This window comes from Stegastes partitus, unplaced genomic scaffold (genome assembly GCF_000690725.1).
Source record: "Stegastes partitus isolate 25-593 unplaced genomic scaffold, Stegastes_partitus-1.0.2 Scaffold216, whole genome shotgun sequence".
In the NCBI taxonomy this organism is placed as follows: Eukaryota; Metazoa; Chordata; class Actinopteri; family Pomacentridae; genus Stegastes; species Stegastes partitus.
The window spans coordinates 238,777-249,359 of record NW_007577947.1 but is presented as its reverse complement, the minus strand read 5'-3'; the positions used below and the strand labels follow the sequence as shown (position 1 = coordinate 249,359).

Sequence of the window (10,583 nt, the reverse complement as noted above, 5' to 3'; positions counted from 1 at the left end):
GCAGTGCTGATATGAGCTGAACAGGTGACTCCAGTAGGGGAGGAGGATCCTTTGTTAATGCGCCGTGTGGCCGCTCTGTCAATACATACGCTAAAACCAGTGTCATCAGCTTCATTATAAATTCAGAGAGGCCAGACAGGTTGCGTGTGGCTTCTTCTACATTTTAATGGAAAAGCTGGAATGACGGACAAAGCAATAGATAGCAAATGAAAAAAAAATAATTCAACGCTCCTGCAGCCAGAAACCAAAGGAGACATTTTCAGGCTGCAGGATCGAGGCCTGCCCTTTGGAAACCAATCTCCCCAGAGACGCCCAGGAAAATCGCCATATTAAAAGACCACAAGATAAACAGTTATGATATGTTCACATTTATTGTGCAGTGACTTTTATATACATACATTTTATACACCTAATTTACATGAACAGAAATAAATTAATCTGCTAATGTTCTTTTAACTCGTCTGGCTTTAGTGTTGCCACTGACTGGACACAGCAATCTTTGAAGGAGAGAAAGCACAATAATTCCAAGTGACACGTGAGTGACAAGGCAGTAATATGAGTCAGTGTAGTCTAATTTTCATTAGTGTTATAACTTACACATATAAAGAAGCAGTTGGTGAGAGTTTTAGTGCCGCAACTGGAGTGAAAGTTTTTGCTTCCACACCTGGATGAAGACAACAGGACAGACTCCACGACAGCTTCCTGTTTGGGGATCCGTCTCAAACAGCAGCGTCACATTTGTCTGAACTCGGATGTGTTTTTATGTTCCGAGTTTAGATTATATTTTAGCAGCTATACATTGTACAAGTTTCAAACTTTATTTAGCACTCCTTCTTGTGGTTTCAGCTTTCAGCGATACAGAAATAACTTCAAAAAGCCTGAACTTTAAGGAGGTGACAAAACTAATTGCTCGAATCGAAGCAATTCAATGAGTGAGATGATTAAAAATATTTTAAAATGGTCTAATTTTAGACCGTAGATGTGCATTGGTATGCAAAAGGGTATTTAGAAATCAGTGTTTCATAAAATATATCTATTATTATTATTTACTAAAAGAAACTTTGAACTCTGGATTCCTTTCCTAATGTTAGTAGTTGTTATTTAGTTGAGTGATACATTTAATGTAAAACAGATTTCTGGTTTTAGTGAGGTCAGTTAGCCTGAGGGTGCTTCATAATCAGCTACTAATGACTCAGACAACATGGCCAAATAAATGCCCTGCAGAGATCAAAGTTACCAAAACATCTTACAAACTGCATCTTTAATATTAGAGATGACTATTACTATTGTGCTACATACAGTATTGATCACTGACAGACACACAAAGATAAAATACAACTTGGCTAATTAGTGTGTTCTTTATAAAAACTAAATCTAACGAGCTAACGTGAAAATCATCTTAATTGTGTACATTGTCGTGTGTGGAAACAATAAAAAATACATTAACTGGAGCGGCCGGGGCCCACACACACACACACACACGTCAAAACGTGGCCAAGGAAAAAATAAAAATGTAAACCACTGGAGACATCATCTCTAGGTTTCCCATTTACACAAACTGTAAATACAGACATTGACCTGCTCTCATCTTTTCAGTCTGAAGGAACTGACAGGAAGTCTAACTTTCTACTGCTAGCTTATGATAAACACTGACACTAACTAGAGTGACATGCCTATGTAACACGAAACAACACATCACCTCCAGCCTCCTCTTACCGTACAGAAACACAGAGAAAGAATTTACAGGATACATTGATGGCTCTTAAGCACTACACTGCTGCAAGCAGCAATAACTCTAAGCTATCAAAACATGCAGCTTGTGGTGAGTTTCTACAGTACTATTCAGTAGTTGTTGGTGATAAACGGCTGTGAGAAAACCCAGAGTTTGTATTTTTTATTACTATTATATCTATCACAAGATAATGATTTTCAACATGGCTCTGTTGTTCCATTAGCCTCACACCCAGTCTACTCAGACTCTCTCATTAAAGTGAACAGATAATCGCATGGCAGCCATCGTATCACCACACCACACTGGAACATCTGATTATTGCACACTAGCACTGAACTTGCAAATGTTCATGCAGAATGAATGAGAAACACACTACACTCAAATCAGTGGTTGCTCACTATGTGACAGATGACCGTACAGTTCTTTGGAAGACTAAAATACATTGTTTGGGAGAGTCAGGGACATAACTACGTGGCACACTACTGACACGCCTACAGCGCTTGTATTACAACCTAAGGTGGTGGAGAGAGGTGCGGCGATGCTTTAGAAAGTCAGTACTGGGATGTTTGACACCGAGTGACGACGACTGCGTTACAGTACGTTCTTGAGACAGTAGAAAAGGAGGAGTGTTCGAGATGATAATTGCACCGAGGAGGACAAGGGGATGAGAGCATTTCTGTGAGGGGAGTCAATCGATCAAATTCTAGCGTCTGCATGTAAAATATATTACATCCATATCCAACATTCATAGCATTGTTTCTGTTAAAACACAAAAATAGTAAAGACTCACAGAAGGAATCCCAGCAAAGAAAACATTTGATGCCAGGGGTTCATCTGTTTGGAGATGAGAGTTTAAAATTCTTGTATAAAGTAAAAGCCATAAAAAGAGATAAATGCAACCTTTTCAGACACACATTTCCCCCACAAACTACTCCACGCACTAGACGAGCGACTAGACAAGTGAAACGGTCGTAAGGCGAAACTGTGGCAGAAGGATGAGAGGTGGAGGAGCAGTGAGAGTGAGAAGGGGCTGCTGTGATGGACCTTGGGTTTAATGGATCATCTTCGCTCCGACTCAAGGGGACTGAGAACCTGACCTGTAGCTCTTAAAGCTGCCCAGCAGACTCTGCACCCCTTTCTTGACCCGTCGAGCCACTGAGTCAGCAGGAGGAGTGGGCAGGCAGGAGGCTAGACTGGGCGGACGTGCATCCAGACATTTCTGGTAACGAAGCTGTAAATAGAAAAACACACGGAGCATAAACAGAGTTTTACTGACACGAGACTCAACACTGGACTCTGCATGTAAACAACCAGATTAGCTTTTGACTGCGGGACACAAATAAAGGAAATCTTTACAGAACTACACAAACACACGTCTCAAGTATCTTGTCCATCTTTTTAACTTTCATCATCTGCTTTCATGACTCACCATGCAGGCCGCCTGCACAGCCTCGCTCAGACTGGCAGCGTTGGGTTCGCACCAAAACATGTGGCAGGTAAACTCTCGGGGACCCTCCGCCATGATGAAAGCGAACGTGTGGACATCTTTCCCCACACCCATGAAAGAGAGGAAACGGACCCTGCACTCCGACAGCACCTCCTCATCCTGGAGTTAGAAATATAAACAGTCGAACAAAACAAAAAGGGAACAAAACATTTAATAAAACAAGTTATAAAGGCGTATTAGAGCGAAGTGATGAGAGAATCCTTCTGTTTTCATGCTACGTGGAGACTTTAGGAAGTAAAACTCAAGTAAAACTTCAATGGGAAGACAAAAAAGTAGCATGATCAGGTCATCTCAAACTAGATTTCCTTTGAAACCTGTGCAGTCAAAGCTGAGTATCATGAACAGTCAATGGAAAGCGTAAGTAAATTTGATGCTGAAGATTACTGCTGACATCCCTGTAGGGCTGCAACTCACGATTAGTGTCACTGTCAAATAATCTGCTGATTATTTTCTTGATTAATCAATAAGCTGTTTGTTCTATAAGATTGTGAAAGATGTTGATCAGTGTTTCCCAAAGCGCAATAAATTTCCTAAAATGTCTTGCTTTGTCCACAAAACCAAATCAGGAACTATTCAAACCTAATAAGCAGAAATGAGACAATTTAGACTTTTCTGTTATTTAAAAAAAAATACTCAAACCGATTAGTCGACTATCAAAATAGCTCATCGTAGCTCTACATCCATGTAAAACTGGCTTATAGTGAAAATTTTGCCCCTGATTTGAATGTACGTGTCATGCTGGGTTTGTTTTCCATTACCTGTTTTGAAAGGATCGTGAGGGTGGCTGGTGCGACATTCACAGAGACGGGAGTCCAGTCGTTTTTATCTTTGCCATTCATTGCTGCCTCTAGTGCATCATTGATTACATCCACACCTGACAAACACACAAAGAAAACATTGTCCAATGCATTAACTGCAGAGTTGCTACAGCTAATCATAAACAGTGAGGACAAATTTACACAAACAGTTATATATCTTCAAGGTGTTTTCTTACCAACTGGCCTTGCCACGGTCTCACAACCAAGGTAATAAACATGGAAGCGCTGGAAGAGTTCGTTCTTTGGAGCAGGAAACTCTGTTAAGAAAGGAGGAAACGTTATGTGACCAGTTTCCACAATTCAATGTATCAGAATCTTCAAAGTGTTTACTCTCTGCTGTACCTTCAACAGGGATGAGCCCAGGTTTACCCGGGTCAGAGTTCAGCCTGCTCACCCCTGGCTTGGTCGCCTTTCTCTCCATCATTATCTGGAGTTAAACGAGGTGAAGAAAATATGTGAATTTCAGGACAGAATTCTCCCGTCGAACACGAACCAAGGCGCTGAATAGAATTTTTAAAAGGAACCAAATTAAATCCAAGTAGGGCTGACCTTTGAACACATCTCATGTAAGCTGGTGGCGATGTTCTTGGCAGGTGAGTCACAGCGGAAAACATGACACTTCAGAACTTGGGTCAAGTTGTCTCGAGCCACATAAGCAAAATCCCTGCAGGTGGAATCAGATGGAAAAGGTCACACTCATATATTGAGCCACTTGGATGGCTTAAATGTGTGAGCCAGCTTAAATAAATATATGTGCACATAGAACACACACACACACACACACACGACTCTAAATAGCAACAGCACAAAACAATGACGTTTAGGATAGTAATCATTAACGTATACCTTTCCCTGTTCATGACGGAAAATGCAGCATGAAAGAAAAAACACAATTGTTAGGAGTCAGACAGGCAAGAGGCAGAAGCTGTTAGTAATCTGAGTCGCAATGTTAAGAACAATCCAGCAGAGGGCAGCAGCAGCATGCAATAAAAAGACTACACACAAGGTGCAGGCAATGACGGGCTTCTTTAAGAACTCTGAGTCAGTCATGAATGAGTCATAGCAGTAGGAGGCTGTACATTGTTGTACATCGGAACCAGCCGCTGAATAGATTCTACAGGATAATGGCAGATTATTAACAAAAATTGGCAAAAAGGCAGCTTGCCCTTGCACAAGTCAAGAGGATGTCTCACAAACATCGACTAAAGCTAGACTTAAATCTCACTGAAAGTGAGATTTAACAATATTGCACCTTTTCCAGCAAAAACCTTGACAGTCTAGTCAACAGTAAACAGTCAGAGATGTTTACTCCTAATTTTAAGCGAACACACTAGAGATATGCTTCCACTCAGCACCAAATAATAAATGTGAGCAAAAATGTCAATAAAAAGCAAACTTTTCCTCCATTTTGACGATAGACTATAAAATTTAAAAATTACAATCATAAAGCATAAATATGTCAGGCCAAAGATCATGCAAAGTGTTTTTGTAGCGATTGAGGCATATTTAAGAAAGCAGATAACTAAATCCTGTGTAGCTCTGGTTACTGACCTGCCGTTGTCTCTGCCGACACCCCAAACACGGATGCTGCCAATCGGCTGAGCATGAAGCAGAGTCTGACCCAGTGGGTCAATCAAGTTCATGGTGTCGTTCTCCAGGACCATTAGCATGTCTTTACCCTGTGGCCAAACACACGTTTTGTATGAGCAGCCTGACTTAACATCATTTTACCTGTTACAGGGCTCAAAACAGGTAACATATACATCAATATTACACAACTGAACCTTTACTTGAAGTATTCTTTTCCATCAACAATCCAGCCAGTAAAACTTTTGAAAATGTATTCAGAGATCTATAACATCAACCAAAACACATTAATGGCGGTTGGCACTAACCACTAAATACATCGACATGATGCTGAAGTCAAATGCATCTACATTAAAGCGTGCATTACAGAGAGGGTCATCAAAGTGTCTGCGCAAGTAAATAAAACTCTCTCACCTCTCCCCAGATGCCCGCAGTGTCATGAAGGTTGTGTTTGTGATAAGAGAGCTGCCTGATGCAGTTGTTGACGGCAACACTGCTCTTGCCAGGTGCCATGTCCTCCTCAGACATCTCGACCCAGCCCAGGGAACGCACTGCAAAACACTGACCAGACAAATATGCAGCACATTAGTGCAAAACAGGACAGCTCAGGGAAGGTGTCAAACAGCAGAGTTAGAAAAGGTGTTAGATTAACAGTTAATGCTGCTGCTTTCCTCTCTTGTACACTCATTGCTTGCAAACATGAAAAAAGAACAAATATGTCGTTTTTTTCATCCTTTAAAAATCTATAAGGTATCTTTTAATATACCAGCTGCAATACATTTATCCATATTTTCAACATGGAAATAATATCAATTCCATATCGTACAAAGAAATAAGCAAGAACTAGTAAGTTATACTTTATAAATCATGTTTCAGAGAAGTTTTCAGCCACATTGTTCCACCCAAAGACCAGCTCTGATGCCAAAAGCAGTGACAGTGTTCCTTATACTTAATCTGAGACTGTAATTTTCTCTAAACATGCTGCACAAATCCAGTGTGAAGCACATGATTTACCTTAGTTTCTAAATCTGTGCAGAGTGGAGCCAGCTTCTCCTCTTCCTCAGACTGGGAGCAATTGTAGCTGTAAGGACAAAATAAGAAAGACAGCGTTAAGAACAGGCAACATGTGCTAAATGCTAACTAACCACAAAGCTCTAACACCACATACTTCAGGTTGATAGATGCATAGCGTAGGGTTGCTCCTTCAAACTCCTTCAGACTTTGATCAGATGCAACCTCTCCCTCCTCCTGCAGACACACATCAGAGTTAACAATGGCAGTTTAAGTTGAAGATGAAAAGTTTACAAGCATTTCTAATTTATAACAAAACCTTGGCCAAAACCCTGGTATATATGTTTAAAGGATATTTTAAACCTTTGACTGTAAAATGTGGGTAAGCTGAATAACTCTCTAGTCACGACTTACCTTCCACAGTTCCCCTTCACCGGCACCTTCATCCGTGCTGGACAGCTGAGTCCAAGATTCCTGGAAAATGCAACGAAATCTACTGTTAAATGGAGTTTAACATGAGAGTGTCTCTATCCAAACAAAACATCCCACTAGATCTCACCTCATGTTCCTCGCAGGGGGTAGTCTCCAGGGACATAGTAGAGGACATCATGGAGTCACCAACTTTCCCCAGAGGTGAAGGAGGCTCCCACTGGGTGGTGCCTGTGGGGATGTGCCAGTAGTACGTGCCCGATGTGTCCCGCACTCTCATCCATCCTGAAGGCAGGTCCGTGTCCGTCTCGAAAGCACTGGAGTCCCAGAAGGACTCTGAAAGGCAGAGAGCACAGTGGTAAACCATGAGAGGGAGATTTTTTTTTTTTTTTGTCAGGCTGAAAAAGACTTCAGAAGGCTGCGACAGAAAGAGGCAAGAGTGAAATAAGGAAAAAAATCTGATTGCATAACACGTGCATAAAGGGTGTTAACAGTGAAACAATGGGAGAGTAATAAGGTGTGGTGTCTGAGAATCAGATAATCCAGATACACAGAGGGATAAATACTCACCATGGCCAGCAGTCTATTGTCTGAACCGAGTTACCAATTTCATCATATCTTTTGAGATCAAATCTTGTATACCGAGTGCTTTGAAGTGTTTCAGAGTGAGAAACAGTTTGAACAATATTTTTTAAACTAAATTTCATCATATTACTGAGAAAAGGACATTCATAGAATACACTATACTTTGCTGTACACAGAATGTTACTGTGAACAAAATAGGGCCTCAACAATGAACGAGTAGCTGTCAGCCATTAAATCATTGAGATAACCGATTAGAAAGCTAAAGCAATCTGTAAAGAAAAATACCAGAAAACCTCTAATTCCAGCTTTTAACATTTGAATATCTTCTGATGTCTAATGATGGTAAACTTAATATCTTTGGGTTGTGGATGAAAGAAGACATTTGAGGAAGTCATCTTGGGCTGCGGGAAATACTTCAATATGTTTCACTAAATGCCTAATCGATTAATCGAGAAAATATATGACAGTTTAACTGACAATGAAAATAGCTGTAGGTTGCAGCCCTGCTACTATTATGACATCGATTGCATTTTTTCTTTCTGAAAGCATGTTGTTGCCTGTGCGAGCTGTAACATCGAGCTGCAACGCATAAAGCTGTCACTGTAAATGTGTGTGCTATACATCAGCTCCATGTACTTCTAGTTACCTCTGTTGCCATTGGGAGAGCTGTCGGCCGTGTTGTCCTGAGACAGCGCAGGCCAGCTGGACTCTTCATCGCTCGGCGTCCCGTTCATGTTGGAGAAGAGGAGGCAAGCGTTCCTCCCCACAACGCTGCCCTCTCTCTGGGACTCCACGTTGCCCTGTTGTTCGGCCACTTTTTCTCCTCTGGTGTCACCTGATGTCTCCTCATCCTCAGATTTGTTTCCCTTCTCTTTGTCATCCTCTTCTCTCTCTTTATCTTTCTCTTCTGTGGACTCCAGAGTGTCGATGAGGAGCGGCTCATTCAGGATGTTCTTGGACTCCTCCTGACTTAGACCAGGGGTCATTGCTATTTTGGGAGACTTGTTCTGCTCCTCGTTTCCCTGTTGTTCTTCCTGAGTGGTGTTCTGGTGAGGGAAGTCTTCCTTGTTTCCATTCTGGTTGATATTGCAGTTGTGGTCCTGGTCCTGTTGGTTCTCGGCTACTTTCCGCAGCTGGTTCTGGCCTTCTTTCAGCCACTTGGCATTGTTGCCAGTGGACTCCTGGTCGCACCAGTGGCTGCCGTCATTCAGCTTGTTCTTCAGCTCTTCATCTTGCTTTTGTTTGTTCACAACATATGTCATATCTTCATCATCATGACCACCCATGGTAACGTCCCATGTAACTGCTCTGATGGATGGAGAGAGAGAGGGGCACAGATTTATTAGCGATACCGTTAGCATGCTAGCTAGCAGGCTAGCGATTAACAACAGAGTGATTCATTCAAGAGTTTGTCGTCAAGTTTCGACAAAATGTTTGATGGCTGCTGGTTAGAAACACAGCCAGAGTTGTGGACTTTGTCAAAACTGCTAATAAATGATGAATTATCTGCAAATCTTTAGCAGGACTACGATGTAGAGAATGAAGTCTGTTTCTTGTTCGTACATCCGGGTTGGCAATCACTGCGCTAACTTTCGCTGTTGGATTTGTTGGGTGAATACGAAACGCACTTCAGCAGCTTCACCTACCATTTGCCAACACGACCTTTTTCTCTTTAGGTAATAAGCTCAACGCAGAGCCAGTTTTGAGCAAAGTGCATTGTTTCACACTCAATCACATGCCTGTTAACTAAAATCTAGTTCTCAAGCAAGCTGCGTGCCAAAACAACGCTCTCTATCAGATGCCACCGCCGCAGCTGGGAATAACGGGCACCATCCGCCATCACCGCCGTCATCTTGGCTAGGCTAACGTTAGCTCCTCGGCTAACTAGCTAGCTAGCTTCCAAACAGGAAAACCAAAGCGAGTGCACCGAGAACACTGATTTATCAAGCTTATGTTTAAAAAAATCCGACTTACCAGCTCCGCCAAACCCCTCTGTTGTACGAAATACGACGAAGTGTGCGAGCTCACTACATATTTCCACAGATCGTGAGGGCTCGCCTGGTTTCTAGGTGGTGTTTTCTGTCAGTGGGCTCGGCTGCTGATGGAGGGCGAACCTGCGTCACGGATTATCGTCACAGCCGGAGCCCACTGCTGCCGCTCAGGCGGAGCAGCAGAGCAGCGCGATGCGATAAATCCTCCTTTAAACGCTGTTTTTGGACATATTGATCCGGTGCTGCGTATTTACAGTTCCTCAAGACTACAGTAATCATTCGTAGCTTCCCTGCCAACAGCAATAAGGGTCTGGTGCTTACAGGCAGAAGCGCTGTTAGGATCTTAAAAGTGTGGAAACTAAGCACAGACCATAAATCTTCAGATTGTAACCTGATAACTGCACTTTAGAAAAGTTATTTTAGGGTGAAAAGTGTATATAAAATGTGAGACAGTAATCTAATTTTCTATGTTTAGCCCATAATCCACATTAATATCATAGTACTGGCAGGCTGACTCGACCAGGCCTTCCTACACTGTGTGTCTTGGACTTAGTGAGGTTTGGGTCAGTGCTTTAAAAATAAATATAAAAACAAATAATCAACAGAAAAAAGGACAAAAAACATGATTTTTTTGTTTGTTTCAGCTCTACTTTTAGATATTTGGGTAGTTTAACCTAAAACAAAGTGTTATTATGAAGACAGTAAAGTTTTTTGCCTTAAAAATGAGGAACTTCAGTTAATTGTATAGAGGGAAAAGTGCAATAATTCAATTTAAAATGCAGAAGAGTAGAAGTATAAAGAAGTATGAGGAGAAAGAAATCAAGCACCTCACTTGAATAAATCAAATTTCACGTCTTCGCTTTAATTAAACTATAATTTTATTATGTTTATTGATGATGAATTTTACATTTATAAGGGCAGCC

The 10,583-nt window shown here is 41.5% G+C and overlaps 1 protein-coding gene across 2 annotated transcripts; it reads right to left on the bottom strand.

The window, feature by feature from the left end:
- Positions 1–352: 352 nt before the first annotated feature.
- On the bottom strand, positions 353–9,809 carry apbb1 (amyloid beta (A4) precursor protein-binding, family B, member 1 (Fe65)). Of its 2 annotated transcripts, none has more exons than XM_008280975.1 (14): positions 9,644–9,809; positions 8,316–8,972; positions 7,215–7,420; positions 7,070–7,129; positions 6,813–6,892; positions 6,659–6,725; positions 6,059–6,205; positions 5,609–5,736; positions 4,607–4,721; positions 4,400–4,484; positions 4,234–4,314; positions 3,998–4,113; positions 3,162–3,338; positions 353–2,963 (listed from the first exon to the last, which is right to left on the bottom strand). In XM_008280975.1, the coding sequence occupies exons 2-14, from the start codon at positions 8,953–8,955 to the stop codon at positions 2,808–2,810; spliced, it is 2,058 nt and encodes a 685-aa protein (XP_008279197.1). In that variant the 5' UTR covers positions 8,956–8,972; positions 9,644–9,809; the 3' UTR covers positions 353–2,807. The 2 variants fall into 2 exon arrangements, with proteins under 2 accessions (XP_008279197.1, XP_008279196.1); XM_008280974.1 differs by having other exon boundaries at positions 8,316–8,977; positions 9,644–9,808.
- Between the last annotated feature and the right edge of the window lie 774 nt (positions 9,810–10,583).

Excerpts from the sequence above, each read along its gene's own strand:
- apbb1 (XM_008280975.1), bottom strand. The coding sequence starts at position 8,955 with ATGGGTGGTCATGATGATGAAGATATGACATATGTTGTGAACAAACAA. Across the intron at positions 6,726-6,812 it reads TATGCATCTATCAACCTGAA|CTACAATTGCTCCCAGTCTG; the intron begins GTATGTGGTGTT and ends TTGTCCTTACAG. Across the intron at positions 3,339-3,997 it reads TCACGATCCTTTCAAAACAG|GATGAGGAGGTGCTGTCGGA; the intron begins GTAATGGAAAAC and ends TTCTAACTCCAG.